Raw genomic sequence first — 18,008 nt, forward strand, 5'->3', positions numbered from 1 at the left:
CTAGAGAATCCCTTTCTGGAGAAATAAAAGCCCTTGAAGAAATAAAAGAACTAAAATCTAATGAAGTTGAAATTTAAAAAGCTATTAATGAGGCGCAATAAAAAATAGAGGCTCTTACTGCTAGAATAAATGAGGCAGAAGAGAGAATTAGTGATATAGAAGACCAAATAATGGAGAATAAAGAATCTGAGAAAGAGAGAGATAAACAACTACTGGATCACAAGGGAAGAATTCAAGAGATAGGAGATTGAGCAGTAATCAAGAATCTCCCAACAAACAAGAGCCCTGGGCCAGATGACTTCCCAGGAGAATTCTACCAAACATTTAAAGAAGAATTAATACCTATTCTCCTGAGACTGTTCCAAAAAATTAGAAATGGGAGGAAAACTTCCAAACTCATTTTATGAGGCCAACATTACCTTGGTCCCAAAACCAGACAAAGACCCCATCAAAAATGAGAATTACAGACCAATATCCCTGATGAACATGGATGTGAAAATGCTCACCAAAATACTAGCCAATAGGATCCAACAGTACATTAAAAAGATTATTCACCACAACCAAGTGGGATTTACTCCTGGGCTGCAAGGTTGGTTCAACATCCTCAAATCAATCACTGTGATACAATACATTAATTAATAAAAGAAATAACAAGAACCATATGACACTCTAAATAGATGCTGAAAAAGCATTTGACAAAGTACAGCCAGCATCCTTTCTTGATCAAAACTCTTCACAGTGTAGGGATAGAGATACATATCTCAATGTCATCAAAGCCATCTATGAAAAACCCACAGCAAATATCATTCTCAATGGGGAAAAACTGAGAGCTTTCCCCTTAAGATCAGGAACATGGCAGGGCTGTCCACTATCACCTCTGCTATTGCACATAATACTAGAAGTCCTAGCCTCAGCAATCAGACAACAAAAAGAAAATAAAGGCATCCCAATCAGCAAAAGAGAAGTCAAACTCTCACTCTTTGCAGATGATATGATATTTCATGTGGAAAACCCAAAAGACTCCACTCTAAAACTTCTAGAACTCATCAGGAATTCAGTAAAATGTCAGAATATAAATTCAATGCACAGAAATCAGTTGCATTTCTCTACACCAACAACAAGACAGAAGAAAGAGAAATTAAGGAGTCAATCCCATTTACAATTGCCCCCCAAACCATAAGATACCTAGGAATAAACCTAAACAAAGAGGCAAAGAATCTGTATTCAGAAAACTATAGAGTATTCATGAAAGAAATGGGGAAGACACAAAGAAATGGGAAAATGTTCCATGCTCCTGGATCAGAAGAACAAATATTGTGAATATGTCTATGCTACCTAAAGCAATCTACACATTCAATGCAATCCCTATCAAAATGCCATCAAAATTTTTCAAAGAAATTGAACAAATAATCCTAAAATTTATACAGAACCTAGAAAATACCCTGAATAGCCAAAGGATTGTTGAAAAAGAAAAGCAAAGTTGGCGGCATCACAATTCCAGACTTCAAGCTCTATTACAAAGCTGTAATCATCAAGACAGTATGGTACTGGCACAAAAACACACACATAGATCAATGGAGAACAGAGCGCCCAAAAATGGACCCTCAACTTTATGGTCAACTAATCTTTGACAAAACAGGAAAGAACATCTAATGGAGAAAAGACAGTCTTTTCAACAAATGGTGTTGGGAATATTGGACAGCCACATGCAGAAGAATGAAACTGGACCATTTCCTTACATCAGGCACAAAAATAGACTCAAAATGAATGAAAGACCTAAATGTGAGACAGGAATGATCAAAATCTTTGAGGAGAACACCAGCAACAACCTCTCTGACCTCAGCTGCAGCAACTTCTTCCTATAAACATCAACAAAGGCAAGGGAAGCAAGGGCAAAAATGAACTATTGGGACTTCAAGATCAAATCTTTTACACAGCAAAGGAAACAGTCAACAAAACCAAAAGACAACCAACAGAATAGGAGAAGATATTTGCAAATGACATATCAGATAAAGGGCTAGTATCCAAAATCTATAAAGAACTTATCAAACTCTCTGATATGAGGAATTTGAGAGGTGGGGGGGGGGGTCCTGGGAGGAAGGGAATGAAAAAACAAAAGAAGATGGGACCAGGGAGGGAGACAAACCCTAAGAGACTCTTAATCTCAGGAAACAAACTGAGGGCTGCTGGGGGCTGAGGGTGGCTGGGGAGAGTATGTGCTATGGTGAATGCTGTGAATTATGTAAGACTGATGATTTACAGACCTGTACCTCTGAAGCAGATAATACATCATATGTTAATAAAAAGAAAAAAAAAAAAAGACTTTGGTTCTGTTTCCAGGGAAGGGTTGGCAAGTAAGGGGTTGGGGTTGAGTTGAGTGAGCCAAGAGGAAGAGCTCTGGTCCATTGTTCTCTATAGCCCCTATCGCTGTCCTCTGAGACATCCTTTTACATCATATTTTCTCATTTGCTTCTGAAGGGCACATTGAAACTTACACATTTTTTTTGATGGCTAAGAAGTTCTCCCAGCCTATTTCCTACCTGTAGAGAACTGGAGGCTCTGGGGCACCTGGGTGGTTCACTCAGTTAAACATTTGCCGCAGCTCAGGTCATGATCTCAGGATCTCAGGATCCCAGGATCCTTGGGATCCCAGACTCCTGGGAGTTTGCTTCTCCCTCTCCCTCTGCAGTGCCCTCCCTCCTCCATTTGTGCCCCATTTCCCAAGTAAATAAATAAAATCTTTAAAATAAAAAAATCTGGGGGCTCAGAGTTCTTTTTTTTCCTGTCAGTTTGTCTCTTTTAGCTCAGCAGCTAGTACTTAGGCAAAGTCATTTTTTTTTTTTTTAAGATTTATTTATTTGACAGAGAGAAATCACAAGTAGTCGGAGAGGCAGGCAGAGAGAAAGAGAGAGAGAGAGGGAAGCAGGCTCCCCGCTGAGCAGAGAGCCCGATGCGGGACTCGATCCCAACACCCTGAGATCATGACCTGAGCCGAAGGCAGCGGCTTAACCCACTGAGCCACCCAGGCGCCCGGCAAAGTCATTTTTTCCAAAAACTTAGTGGGTTTTCTATGTATTTGATTCCAGTCCATTCTACCTGGCAAAGCCACAATTTTTTTTTTTTAATGCTGAAAAGAAATAAAAAATAAAAACAAAATTAATCATGTGAATGTGAAAGGGATTTAACCAATGATAAAAACATTATGACAGATGTTTGAAATAGCTTGATATTGAATTACTCAAACATAAAATAAAACTTCCTAATTAAAAAAAAAAAAAAGGTTGTTCTCTCCCGATTTAATTACTAGCACTTTGGGCACATCAAGTGGCAGTAGTACTAGGCCCTTAAGCTTTATAGGAGGTTTGCAAGTCCTTTGGAAATGTTTGTACTGTTAGTAGCCACACCCCTGATTGAGCCTCTACCCTGAGGCCAAGTTTTCCTTAAGTGTACTAGGTTTGGTCTTTGACTCTTCTGCTATGATTTAACAACCAGACCTTCAACTTGATCTTTGTCCCAGGTCATACGTAAATTTGAGACTCTTTCTCTGGCTGGAGAGGCTGAAGATTAGAAACAGTTTTATTTTTTAAGTCAACAACTTCCGGACTGCTTGCAAACTGTGTTTTATTTGGTTCTGAGCATATCTCTTTCTTGTAGTATTTTCCTACAGGCATTTATTTAAAAGCAAACAACTCATACTTTCAAAATTTCTTTGGAAAACAAGTTTCTCCTCTCTTCCCTGCCTTTTCATTTGATTATGCTGTCCACTGCTCTGTGTGCTTATACCATGCAACAAATCAGTGGGTAGAAAAATCCTAATATTTAGATTTGTATACAGAGATTGTCCCACTTGGGCCTTAAGGTCAAATTTACCTCTACCGAACAACTCTTCTAGAATTATACTAAGTGATAGCAAGATCTGGCTTGGCCCTAAGGAAGAACTTAGAATTTTTTAATTGTACTATGTTTGTTTAGATCTCTTCTTGGAACCATAGAGAGAGAAGAAATAATAGAGCAAGATTTGGATATTTCTATTTTGGATTTTCAAAATCTTACCTTTATCTCTTGGAAGGGCCACAGGTGCAAATTTTACTGGTCTGGAAGTATCTGGAACAGAACTATACTATTTGGTAGTCCCAATAAATGGTGGAGTCATGGAATACCCGCTAGTTGCTAGAGCATTAGATAACAGAATGGGTTGGTTCCATCAAGCATAACACAGATCACTTCAGGTTCATAAATAAAAGGGTCCACCTTTTAAAATTTTCTTTTAAAGATTTTTTTTTTGAGAGATACTACAAACAGGGGGTGCAGCAGGCAGAGAGAGGGGGAGAAGCAGATTCCTTGCTGAGCAGGGATCCCTATGTAGGATTCAATCCCAGGATGCTGTCATGACCCAAGCCAAAAGTAGATGCCTAACAGACTGAGCCACCCAGACACCCCAAGATTCCTCCTTTTAGAGCTAATTATCAATTTTTTCCACAAAGGCTCTCGACTTTACATAGTTTATGATAGTGCTTAGGTCTATTAGTGGATGTATTAACTGTGGCCCATCACTCTCCACCCCAGTGAGTTCAGGGCTGTAGATACTACAGACTGGCAAGTATATGGGAGCACTCTCCTCTTTATCCCACTGGTGCCCACAAGAGATTAACCTATCAAAAGTGCACTGCCTACCTGCAGCAGAGATAAAGCTAAGATTCTTACCCCTGGGAATCCCTGCATAAATTCAGCTTTTAGCAAGGGGCAAATGGACCAGGACTTCCTGGAATATAGGGCAACAGAGCTAGCTTTGATGCTTAACCTCTCCACTGTCTGTAGATCTAACTGGAGACTCAGCTGTCAATGGACCCAGCACTTTTATAGGTTCACGGAGGCCAGACACTAGGTGGGTTTGGCCCAACTCATTCCAAAGAGGATCAGCCACTCCTCAAACTAAACAAAGAGGGGCTCTTATTCCAACTCGAATGTTTGGGCAGGAGGTTCTAACATATTGCTTTATACCTCTCATATCAAATTTGGTATGACCAGTGTACTTAGAATTTAATCTCCCTTGATGGGTAGATATAGTTTTCTTACAATGTCCTCCTCTGGGCTTAGCTATAAAAGTAAGGTATTGTCCACCTCTAGGCCTGCCCTAGGAGTCAGCATAATCACATATAATCCTTGGTCCCAGTGGCCCCAAAGCAGGTTTGTTACCTCAGGTTCTACTGAAAGAAGCATGTTAGTCCATTTCACCTTGGAAGAAAAAGACAGGGTCCCGCAGAAGAAAGGTTGAGACAATAATCATGGTGTAACTTGTATAGTTTTCTGCATGTTGATTTTTCTCTGTATTTTATATATATTAATAGATTTTCTTTCACAGCAACTTCTGTGGGGAAAAAAGCTTAGGCTCTGGAAAGTTGAATAACATATCTCAGGTCTCCCAATGAGTAGGTGGCAGCACTGGGACCAGGAGGCAGGCATTGTGTCTCCACAGTCCAACTGCTATGCCCTGGTGTATGTTATTTGGCTGGCCTGCCCCAGAACATGGGGTATTTACCAGTAGGAAGGGTTTGCCAGCCAGGCACGATTCTCAGCCTTGAGGATAGAGATGTTAGCTGAATGCTTCTTCATCCATTTTCCTAAACACATTCTACCTGGAAATTTGAAAGTCTATATTCTCACATGGACAGAGGTTCCCCTCTGTCCTCTTGGAAGAGGCCTTTCCCCCAAGAGCCTCTTCTTGGAAGGAGATTGAAGTTTCCTCTGCAGACCGAGCCAACCCAAATGTTTGTTCTCAGAACCATTTTGTGCAGCTCAAGTGTACAAAGACTTCAGTGGAAATTCCAGACTTCTACAAGTTAGAACATGGCAGAGATGAATTTAGTCTGGCAATTTCAGTATCTTACCTATAGAATCTGACTTTGATGAACACTGGCTCTTCCACCAAGAGGAATTAGCTGTAAGTGATCTAATTAGTCTACTACATGAGGGCTTATATCAAACATTTGAATTATGAGTAAAGTCCTTCAAATACAATTGTAGTCATTTTTAAAAAGGTTTTTTATTAACATACAATGTATTATTTGTTTCAGGGGTACAGGTCTGGGATTCATCAGTCTTACACAATTCACAGCACTCACCAAAGCATATACTCTCCCCAACGTCCACCACCCAGTCACCCCATCTCTCCCTTCCCCTACCCCTCCAGCAACCCTCAGTTTGTTTCCTGAGATTAAGAGTCTCTTATAGTTTGTCTCCCTCTCTTGTTTTGTCATTTCATTTTTCCCTTCCTTGCTCTATGATCCTCTGTCTTGTTTATCAAATTCCTCATATCAGTGTGATCATATGATAATTGTCTTTCTCTGACTGACTTATTTCACTTAGCATAATATCTTCTAGTTCCATCCATGTCGTTGTAAATGGCAAGATTTCATTTTTTTTAAAGATTTTATTTATTTATTTGACAGAGATCACAAGTAGGCAGAGAAGCAGGCAGAGAGAGAGGAGGAAGCAGACTCCCTGCTGAGCAGAGAGCCCAATGCAGGGCTCAATCCCAGGGTCCTGGGTCATGACCTGAGCTGAAGGCAGAGGCTTTAACCCACTGAGCCACCCAGGCACCCCAAGATTTCATTTTTTGATGGCTACAAAATATTCATATATATATATATATATATATATATATATATATCATATCTTCTTTATTCATTCTTCTGTCAGTGGACATCTAGGCTCTTTCCATAGTTTGGCTATTGTGGACATTGCTGCTATAAACATTTGGGTGCAGGTGCCCCTTGAGATCACTATGTTTGTATCTTTAGGGTAAATACCCAGTAATAAATACATATTTACCTGGTAAATATGATTGCTGGATAGTAGGGTAGCTCTCTTTTCAACTTTTTGAGGAACCACCATATGGTTTTCCAGAGTGGCTGCACCAGCTTGCATCCCACCAATAGTGTAGGAGGGTTCCCCTTTCTCTGCATCCTCACCAACATCTGTCATTTCCCGACTTGTTAATTTTAGCCACTTCAACCAGTGTGAGGTGGCATCTCATTGTGGTTTTGATTTGTATTTCCCTGATGCTGAGTGGATGTTGAGCATTTTCTCATGCATCTGTTGGCCATTTGGATGTCTTCTTTGCAGAAATGTCTGTTCATGTCTTTTGCCCATTTCTTGATTGGATTATTTGTTCTTTGGGTGTTGAGTTTGATAAGTTCTTTATAGATTTGACTCTAAGAAGTAACAGGAAATTGGGATCTATGACTTCTTGAGACATCTGTAGACTCTGAATATAAAATCATAATGCCAAGAGAAAGAAGAAATGTTTTTCTGAAATGCTATGGAGTAAATTCTGTTGGAGGAAAAAGAGGAAGGCTTAACTTCCACTGTTTCATATCACTGAGAAGTAAATATGACGTATTGAGAGATTATTCATTGACACTCTGGCTCCTGGAGTGGTTCTGAAAGGCAGACTCTGTCAAAGCATGAAAGTTCTGTTGCACTTACCAGTTTGGCCCAAACTGGGTATATGCCACCCATTTCTAATATGCGTGTATTCATTTTTTAAAGATTTTATTTATTTGAGAGAGAGAGAGAAAAAAACAGTGCACAAGGTGGGGAGGGACAAAGGGAAAGGGAGAAGCAGACTTCCTGCTGAGCGCAGAGCCCAATGTGGGGTTCAATTCCAGGACCCTGATATCAAGACCTGAGCAGAAGTCAGCTGCATAACTAATGAAGCCACCCGGGGCCCCTAACTTGTATGTATGCTGACCTTCAGTGAAAAGCACTGTAAATACCAAGAACTCAGGAGTTGTTCCTACCTCTCCCTACTGCTGTATCCCTATATCCAATTGCTAAATCCTAATAATCCATCAATGCTAATGTAGCTGGGAAGCCATTCCACTCTTTCCATTTGTGCCATACTCAGGCTCTCAAAGTCTTGCACCTGAATTCCCTAAGTAGCCTCCTAACAGGCCTCCTGTCTCTGGTGTTACTCCTGCTCACTCCAACCTCCGTCTGCTGCTGGTGTGATCCTCCTGAAATGTAAAAGGGATTCCACTGCCTGAAACTCTCCACTTGGCCCTGCAGTTACAAACTCTTCAGCCTATGTACACAGTGCAGCTCACCTGCTGTGGTGACCTTCACACCAGCACACGGTCACTCTAGCTAATTCAACAAGCAATAGGTCCGAGGGGCTGTACTGCTTTCTTCTCTCTTCAAGCCTTGGTTTTGTTTCCATGTGCTTGGAATGTCCTTTCTCTGACCCCATACTCCCAGGAGAGAGAAGGGCATGGAAAGAGTGCAAGTGTGGGCACTAGAGATGGATGCGCATTAGAACACGATGTAGAAGGACACTCACCAAAACTGTTCCTGGGAATCACTATAGGATGGGGTTGTAGGGGAAGTGTTAAGGGAGTGATGTTGCATGATACACATTTTGCCTGCCTACATTGCTTATGGATTTTTTTTAGTGAGACTATATTTAACTTATCTCTTTATGTTTTCCATTACATTTTCCCATCCTCACCTTCAGAGATACTGATTCAATAGGGGAAGCATCCAGGATTCTGATTGTCTACAGCCTCCCCACCTCCCCTGAGACTCTGTTAATCAGTTTTGGGAATCGGGGTTGAAATGATTATTTCCCATAAAAGGTAACTGACACCTCTGAGAAAAGCACCAACTCTATTATACAGTACTTTTTTTTTATTATTTCCTTTTATTTTGTAGTAGCTTAATTCCACTACCAATATACATTCTCACATCTCTACTACACCTGAATTATCTGTATGAATTATAATAGCCTCAATGGCCATCTAAATAGCCACATTTGAATAAAGGGCCTAAATAAATCATTGTAAAGCATGCGTTTGTGCAGTAAGTTTATAAACCATTTTAAAACTAAGGCACACAAGAAAAAAATCTATAAATACAAATATCAGGGCTTCTTAAATCCTAAATTTTTATTACTAATTTAAGTACCATTTGATTGATTCTCAAAACAATGGCTATTCTCAAAGTATAAAATAGAAAGTTATTATAAATATCAGCTTTGGTATAACATACACCTATTTCCCTATTTTCAAGCTTTTGACTTTTGGGAAAATATAAACATTTAAGTGTCTTTATAACTAGCCTTTGAAAATATTTATAACACCCTAAAATTCAGACATTAGAGCATCTATTTCTTTAAATTTGTTAGTTATATTTTCAATACATTCTCCAGCTTTTAATTTTATCCCATCAATTACAAGATAGTCCTCTTCATAGTGGTTTTCGAATGGACTGCCTGCTGGGACTTCAGAGCTGCATTTAGTTAACTGTAAAAATAACCATACAATTCATCAGAACTACATCAAATTTACTGGAAGATCAGGCTTAATTATTTGAACAAAGTGTAAAGTAGTCAGTAGCTCCACAACCAAAAGCAATGACACAAAGCATTGTTATGCTGGTGGTCAAATAATGATCCCCATGTGGAGCAGAATGTATAGTAAATGTGTTAATATAAGAAGAACTAACTATTCAGGCCCTATCTCTTTCTCCCAACTTTACACATTTTTAGTTTTCATTTTAAGCTTTGGGAAAACATTTCATTCTATGAATTTTGCTACATTTGTTTTCTGTATTTGTTTATTTTTAAGGTTATCATTATAGGGAATACAACTTAAAACTAAGTCACAATTTCTATGGCTATCTTCTCATAAGCCTCTGTATTACTTAAGAATAGCCATCGTTTGGTCTAGCTCAGTAGGAAGGGACACTAGTAAAAACAATGCAAATATCTATAAACACACACAAGATTTATAACTTCAAGTTTCATTAAAGATAGAGTGAACTTCCATGAAAGAAAAAGAATAATTTATACAAGTATTTTCACATATCAAAAAATGTACCTTTTAATACAAATAATTATTCACTAAACTCTGTCTTATTTATATATGGCTTATCTAATTCAGGTGGATTTTATAAAAATTTGATATTAATTCCCTCCCATTGCTTGCAAAGCTGTGGCATGACAACCAGTGTTACATAAAGAAGAGTGTAATTAGGAAGGAGACTCTACTAAGGAAAATAATCTCATAAAACATTTCAGTGACAAATAGAAAAGAATTTTGATTATCCACATGTGTATGCCTTTTTTTTTTTTTTTTTTTTAATGTTGCTACTCTCACCTATTGGTATAAGTGCTAGAGAGTAATCAACCTGAATCCTCATACGTGAAATGACGGATGAAAACACTATCAAATTTACAACTTTGGAAAGAGCTCAAACAATACTTGCTCAGAGAGTAAACATGTTCAGAACATTAAAATTATCAAGTGGCTTTATTGCGGAGGTTATAGCTTGTAAGAGGCCACTTTCTCCTGCAAACACAACACAGCTCCAGTTTTAAGTGGTGTTAACTTTGGAGGCCATGTTAATTTTCCCTACTAACTTAGAAAAAGCAAGCAAGAAAAAGAAAAGAAAAGAAAAAAAAAGAAACCCCTGAGGTGATCATTTCTTTTCTTTTAAACTGGAAATTGTTCCAGCTTTGATAGTTGGTTTCATTGCTATTCTCCTCATTTAAAAGTGAACAAGGTCCTAAATATACTGAACCTGGTGTGAATGCCAGGCTTACAAAGCTCGTTGAGGAGAAGGGCTTATGAACCAGTCTGCGGGGGGCACTCACCTGCCTGCCAGCAAGTTAAGATGGTTAATTTTTACAATTCCTCAATGGCTTTTGAAAGCATAAAATATTACAAGAATCTAAAACAAAAAGCAAGGTCCTGCCTGGTAATACATTGAAACTATGTATTTTACCTTAAGAAATAAAAATCAGAAGTCATTTTCTGTTCTATCACGTTACTGGTTATAATGGTAAAATAGAAGCCAATTCTGTGGCTGTAAAAGCTCCAGGACATCTCTATAAAAATCACCCTGGCTGGAGTTTTGAAAAGACAAACTGCAAAGACTGAAAACACATTGCACAAAACCATATGGTGCTCCAACAAAGCACACATTTGCTGGGAAAGAATAATTTGTATATTAATTACATGTATATAATATATATGCCACCAACCTACAGATCTTGTTTCATTTGTTAGGAAAAAATAATTTGTATATTAATTACATATATATAATATATATGTCACCAATCTATAGATCTGGTTTTATGGAAGGTAGGATCTATACAGAGAAAACGAGTTTTTTCAAAAAGGAACTCTAATTGGAAAAATGGCATTCACAACCATGCAATTCAAATACAGGTTGATATTGCTGGTGCTAATTAAACAGGCTATGGTTTTCAAGTTGGTAAGAGTTTTTAGCATTAATTTTATTTTCTTTTAGCATATTGATCTCTTTAACTGTAAATCCTGTATATTCCGATTTCTAAGTCAAGAAGGGAGGTGTTTACGAATCATCTTTTTTCTTGTTGGAGTCCTGAATGAAATCATGCAATTGGGCAGTCTGCCAAAGTGTGTCAACAACCTTGTCCATATACAAATTCACTTTTTTCAGCATCTGAGAAGAGACAGACTCCGGAATGGGTAGTTGCTCAAAGTAAGAATTTGGGAAAAGAGATGAAGTAAGGAAATCTCAGCCTTATTCTCTCCAGTGACTGCCACTGCCAATTCTCATCTGTAATAACACCTGACCTTAGAAGTCAGTTTCTATGCAAAGTACTTTTCCTGGTTTGTCTTATTTAAAAAAAATCTTCTGAGGCGTGTGATAAGGAACTGTGCCAAATTACACAAATTGTCAGTGGCCGGACTAGGACTGGGACACTGATATTCTATTCCAGAGTCAGCAGTCCTAACCACTGTGCTCTCTCGACTCCAGGCACAGTATATATCTACATGAATGAATGAGAGAATGAATGAAACCTTAAGGGTATAGGACCTCTTGCTATTTCGAGAACAGCTGTATTGCCTTGTGGAAGTGCCTGTCTTATGACTTATTTTTCTCACACCTACCACATTGCTGCACTGTATTAATCACCTGGGCTTATGCCCTTTTTTTATTTGCATGAACCTGGAGCTGATGTGCTGAGCAATTGGTCAACCAACTTAAAATTTATGTTGTCACATACAAATACTGAATAAAGTAAGCACACACTTACTTAGCCCAACATAGGTAGCCGAAAGAGAAAAAATGGAAAATTCTACCTCCGGTGTGTTAATAATGAAGTCTGTCCCTACAGAGGTTGTCCCTGTGCCTGAACCAGACAGGGCAGATGTCCTAGCAAGCTGCTCTCAGCCTGGCTGGTCTTTTCCTGACTGTGAAGATCAGCAGTAGTGGAGAGGTCTGTCTGCTGTGGTGCCCCATCAGATACTGTGAGCCCCTCCTCCATTCTTTCTTCATGTCAACCTCAAAGACCCGAAACACAAAGAGCTCCTCCGCTCACAGATTTTTTTTTTTTCAAAGACTGATAGATGTATTCTGACTTTTCAACAGGCTGCTAGTTTATTATTCACTTCAGGATAATCAAGGACTCAAATTTCAGAAGGGAATAGAAGTTCTCCATATAATTAAAACGTACATCCAGAAAAAATGCCTGCCACTGAAAGAATCTGAAGTTGCTGTTTAGGCCTGATCACGATGACCAGGCTACCTTCGCTCCTGCATTTACCTCCTCTCCACGCTCCTCTTCGGGCTCATCAGGTGCCCCTGTGGAGTCCAGCGCCTCCTGTAGCATTTGCTCTAGCTCCTTCAGTAAAACTTCGGTCTCAGAGACAACTAGAAAACATCGGTAAAAAAATGTTACATCTTAATTAATTCCATCAAATCCATAAGCTTAACTGCCCCAGAAGAGAAAACTGTCTAAATGTTACAAGATAAAAAATAAATATTTTGTATGATTTTCCCATGTGACCTCTGCCTGATGCAACTTAATTATGGATTTCCAGGTGAATATTTTACAATTATTCCTTTAAAAATGTAGGTGATATTCTTTTTTTTAAAAATTTTTTAAAAATGATTTTATTTGTTTATTAGAGAGAGAGAGAGAAAGAGGGCCTGAGAGGAGAGGGGTCAGCGGGAGAAGCAGACAGGGAGTCTGATGTGGGACTTGAACCCAGGACTCTAGGATCATGACCTGAGCCGAAGGCAGTCACTTAACCAACTGAGCCACCCAGGCGCCCCCAAAAAATGTAGGTGATATTCTTGCCATGATCACAAAAAGCTCACTAGAAGTGTTTTTTTTTTTTAAATCAGGGACAAACTAAATTGTTTTTTATTAACCAAGGGTCAGCAAACTCTTCCTGTGAAGGGACAGAGAGTAAATATTGCAGGCTTTGTGGTTTCTGTCACAACCACTCAATTCTGCTGCTACAGTCCAAACTCTACACATGTACCTAAACAAATGAGAGTGACTATGTTCCTATCAAACTTTATTTACAATAGCAAGTGGCTTGTGGGCCACAGTTTGTCATCCCTATAGTAAACTCTTACTGTTTAAAAGGGGAAACCATGTAATTAAGTAGCCAGGTTAAACACAGGCTACTCTATTTCTAATTCAAATACCAATGCATCTTAACTGCTTAGTCTGATATCTGCAGCTATATCTATATGTAGATATATATTTTAAATACCACACTAAAACAAAATTTGTGTGTATGTACACTGTGACATGAATTCACTGAACTTGCTGAGATAAAATAATAACCCATACAAGAAATAAACTATTATATAACTATAGACTCAGCTACTGATTAATAACATGCAGTTGAAATCCTGACTTAAATAGAATAGACATTTTTGTTTGATATAGTCTTGTTGAAGTAAAAATCAAGGAAACCACGTGTGGCCTGTTGTCCTGTACACCAGACAGATGGAGCATCTGAGAAGTCCTTCCAAAGGCAACATGATTCAAAGATAAAGGCCATGAATATACAACCCCATCATTTTCCACTCTGGTGACAAAAACCTGACATACCACCTCCTATTATCCACCATTCTTTGGCAGGTCACCAAAAATCACACTAGGTAGAGCAGCTCAAAGTTCATGGAACTTGAAAACAGACTGAAACAGGACATACGCTTTCAAGCTAAAATATTATCAATGAATATGGAAGCAAGGCATTCTCAGCACTAAGTTTTAATCTAATTATTGAACATATTTTAAAATTTTCTAACTAATCAGTTTAGGAAGAGTGCATATGATATATAAATCCCTGGCATCCTTGTAAACTAAGCATGTTGGAAGGTAAAAAACAGAGATTGTTAATGTGAAAAGTTTTATGTGTCCTTTCCTCTTATCTTTTACTCATAAGAAGGAAATTTTAAAATTTTGCTAGAACATTTTTAAATACTAGTGTTAAATAAAGTCATGAGAGGTTATGAAATAGAAAATTTTCCCTTTCTTGGTTGTCACTACAGTATAAAAGAATAATTTTTAGTTACCATTTTTCACATTACAATTTTACCTACAAAAATAGATTTTCTGTCAACACTTATCACTTGTCCCAAGTAGTTTTATGTTCATTCAATATTCAAATAATATCAATTATTTGCCTACTAAGTGCAAGGGACCCAAGAGAGTAGGCACAGACCAATGAACCTTCCTGGCCGTCATCTCTTTCCAGCCAATCTTAGGTTTTCTCCATGAAGACTTCTTTCAAAACAGTTTGAAAGTAGCTTTCTGATAAGCCATTTGCATACCACAGAACAAATTCCTATGTTTAAAAACACAACAAAAACTGTAACTGACCTTTTAGATGTGTCCACATATCTATGTGTTTCTGTATGATTGTTAAAGCATAAGAAAACAGAATTTAAACTATTATATTCTAAAACAATGGAATTCAAAATTTGGTAGGCATAAGAATCTCATGGAGAATTTACTAAAAAAACATGAAGGCAACCCATGTCTACTGAATCAGAATTTTCTAGAGGTATGTACATTTATATTGAAGCAATTTTGTTAATGGAGTTAACCTCTCTTTATGATAGATTTCCTACTTAGTAGTCTGTTACTCAACAGACAACTACTTGTGATTATCTTCACACCAATTCTCCAGTCCCACTCACAGAATTGTATTTTCCTACTTTACATTCTGAGTCTATGGAAATTGATACTGACATTTAATGCACTGTTGAGAAGATGGATTTTGAGCTATGCTGTAAAGGAAAAATGGTACGCAAACATCTTTATATTTCTAAGGCTAGGCTAAAATACAATCAATTTATGATAATGAATGTCATTGCTGAATGGCATTGTAGGCCCTCCATTTTCAAGTGATGTGGAAAAATATGTACACTGCCTTTTGATCAAAGGGTAGACAAAGTAATGGATGACTTCATAAATCAACCAGGGTTCATAACACCGACTTGATTGATATCAAATTCTGCTGCTAGAGCAATGGGAGGTTTGCTTTTCTAAATACGTATTCGTATATTGTAAACTGATAGAGTTCAAAAATAATTCTTAAGAAACAGCAGTTACAGTAATCTAAAAACTAGCTTATCAAAATTGGCCAATGATATCCTCCAAAGATAGGGACAGAATGAATGCCTTTGCTGATTGCATGACCAATCATCTTCTATCAATACTGATTATCTTGTAGTTTCTGGGACTTGTTTCAATTTGTTGTTTAGAGTAAAGTGGTAGTATTACAGTTATTCCATCACTCAAGAGAAAGTTTTTTTTTAAAAGTAAGAAAAAGGTGTCTCTTACACCAAAGTCCTTATCTGGCTTTTAAAAATGAATTTTTATAAAATAATCTGTGTATTTTTTCTATCCTGATGAGAAGTAACTTACTCTTGGTCTCAATAAATCAGTTGCTTTTTTAGAAGTCTTCAAATGTACATTTATGGAGTTTTCTCCAATCTTTACTCTTCTACTAAATGTTTAAGGAAACTGTTTATTTCCTTATGTTAAGGGGCTACTGGTAAGTCTACCTACCCCAAAGCTGGCATTGAAAAACACCATCTGCAGTAAACTTTCACAGTCATTTCAATATTGAAATTTTGAAGGCATTTTTTTTTTCCCCCAAAGATTTTATTTATTTATTTGACAGACAGAGATCACAGGCAGAGAAGCAGGCAAAAAGAGAGGAGAAAATAGGCTCCCCTTGGAGCAGAGAGCCCGGTGTGGGGCTCCATCCCAGGACCCTTGGATCATGACTTGAGCTGAAGGCAGAGGATTTAACCCAATGAGCCACCCAGGCGCCCCTTGAAAGCATTCTTATGGAAGACGGTGAAGAAGAAGAAAAAGTACTTGCGTTTTGTTTTATTATTAAGTAACCACAAACACTCCTCTTGCATGCTTACAATTTAAATGTAGTGATGAGTAAAATAGAAATTAGAATGTAATGAAGAAGATAGCACCATTCCCGGAGATACAAACAGAAACAGGAGGCAAGGAGTTTTCCAGGAAAGGGGCATGTGGGCCAACCCCACCTTTTAGTCTAGAGGTTAAAGGTAACTCCAAACCAAGAGTAGATGGGCAAAGTTTGTCCTGAGCAGCAAGAAATCATCTTTCTCCCTGTCACCTCTTCTACCTCCCAGCCCCAGTTCCTACTCCTAAGGTCATGCTCCCCCAGGATTTCCATCATGATCCAGACCTCTCCTGTATTAGCCATTCTTTTCCATGGCTATCTGTCTCAGGTGGCTGATGAATATATCCTTTGCTAATTTATTAATGAATGCCACAGATTATCAGTTAAACCTGGGTAATATGCCAATCTTTTACCTATCTAAACTTTCATAGATTGTCTACTACCCAATAAGAAGTGAGGTATTTCCCAACAAAAAACAATGATATAACAAAACAAATGATGAAAACCCAAAGACAAAAAGAAATCAAAATCAGTTCATTAAGGGGGTATGAACGGCTATAATGAAATCTTAAAATTGCTTAGGTTAGTTATCAGTACTGTACCAAAACCCAATATAGTTAGCTTTACGATTCCTGATATTCAAAGCAACCAAGGAAACAGCTGCACACTTTGATTAATTTTAAGAAGATATGTGACTTAGAAAAACCATATAACAACCTCTGAAGTGTCTTGGTTTCCCCATTGATAAAATGGGAGATAAAATAATATCTAGGGTTGCCTGGGTGGCTCAGTGGGTTAAAGCCTCTGCCTTCAGCTCAGGTCATGATCCCAGCGTCCTGGGATCTAGCCCCGCATCAGGCTCTCTGCTCAGCGGGGAGCCTGCTCCCCCCCCCCCCGCCCCCTGCCTGTCTCTCTGCCTACTTTTGATCTCTGTCAAATAAATAAATAAAATCTTAAAGAAAAAATATCTACCTTATTTACTTCTTATGATCTTACAAGGGCTAAATAAATATATATAAAGTGAAGACATACAGTAATTTTTATAGGTGTTGGCTATCATTATTACTATTGGTATTATTATTGCATCATTATAGATGAACTTTCTTGTTCCTAAACATTGGGGAAAAAATGAGGTAGAGGGACAATACAAACATAATTCATAATATTCCTTATAGTAATTTCCCCCCAAACATAGATATGCTCCACAAATAGCTATTTCTTAGATTATATCTGCATATCCATGGGCATACAGTTTAAATTATTTAATGATTCCTCAACTTTTTCTATTAATTTCAGAAATCTTCTCCTTGTTGGATAAGAGGGTTTTTACTGCACGTTTTTATCACAGATGAAGCAACTGACACTTGGGCAGGTAAAGTAGCTACACTTAATTAGCTCTCCTCCCGACCTCTAATTAAGGAAGAGAGAAAAGCAAAGGGTAGAGTTTATAAGCCCGAAAGGAACAGCAAATCTGGACAGTAGGCTGATGGGAGACTTTACTTGAGCACCTGGGAGTGTAAGGAAAATGGCTCCAATTTTCACTTGATCTAGGACTGATGCTACCTCAAGCCAAGAATGAAAGGAGTGATTTCAGAGACTTAAGATCAAGGGATACACTGAAATATGGGTAGGGGTAAAAAACTGAGGCGGAGATAATTTACTGAAAAATAACCACTCTTTCAAGAAGTAGTCAGCTCTTGCAAAGAACACAGCAGATTATATGTTTATGCTTTTTATTTGTTTGAAATGGGATAAAGGAGTAAA

At 38.0% G+C, this 18,008-nt stretch overlaps 1 protein-coding gene across 5 annotated transcripts in view; it reads right to left on the reverse strand.

Annotated features, from left to right (window-relative positions):
* Positions 1 to 7,638: 7,638 nt before the first annotated feature.
* The window catches only part of ZCWPW2 (zinc finger CW-type and PWWP domain containing 2), a 128,360-nt gene continuing 117,990 nt past the window's right edge, over positions 7,639 to 18,008 (reverse strand). For all 5 annotated transcript variants that reach the window (XM_032322856.1, XM_032323089.1, XM_032322942.1 and 2 more), the window contains 2 exons: positions 12,596 to 12,702; positions 7,639 to 9,302 (listed from right to left, as the gene is read on the reverse strand). In XM_032322856.1, the coding sequence (XP_032178747.1) occupies positions 9,141 to 9,302; positions 12,596 to 12,702 (269 nt within the window). In that variant the 3' untranslated portion in view covers positions 7,639 to 9,140. The remainder of the gene's footprint in view (positions 9,303 to 12,595; positions 12,703 to 18,008) is intronic.

Source organism: Mustela erminea, chromosome 1 (genome assembly GCF_009829155.1).
Source record: "Mustela erminea isolate mMusErm1 chromosome 1, mMusErm1.Pri, whole genome shotgun sequence".
Taxonomy (NCBI): domain Eukaryota; kingdom Metazoa; phylum Chordata; class Mammalia; order Carnivora; family Mustelidae; genus Mustela; species Mustela erminea.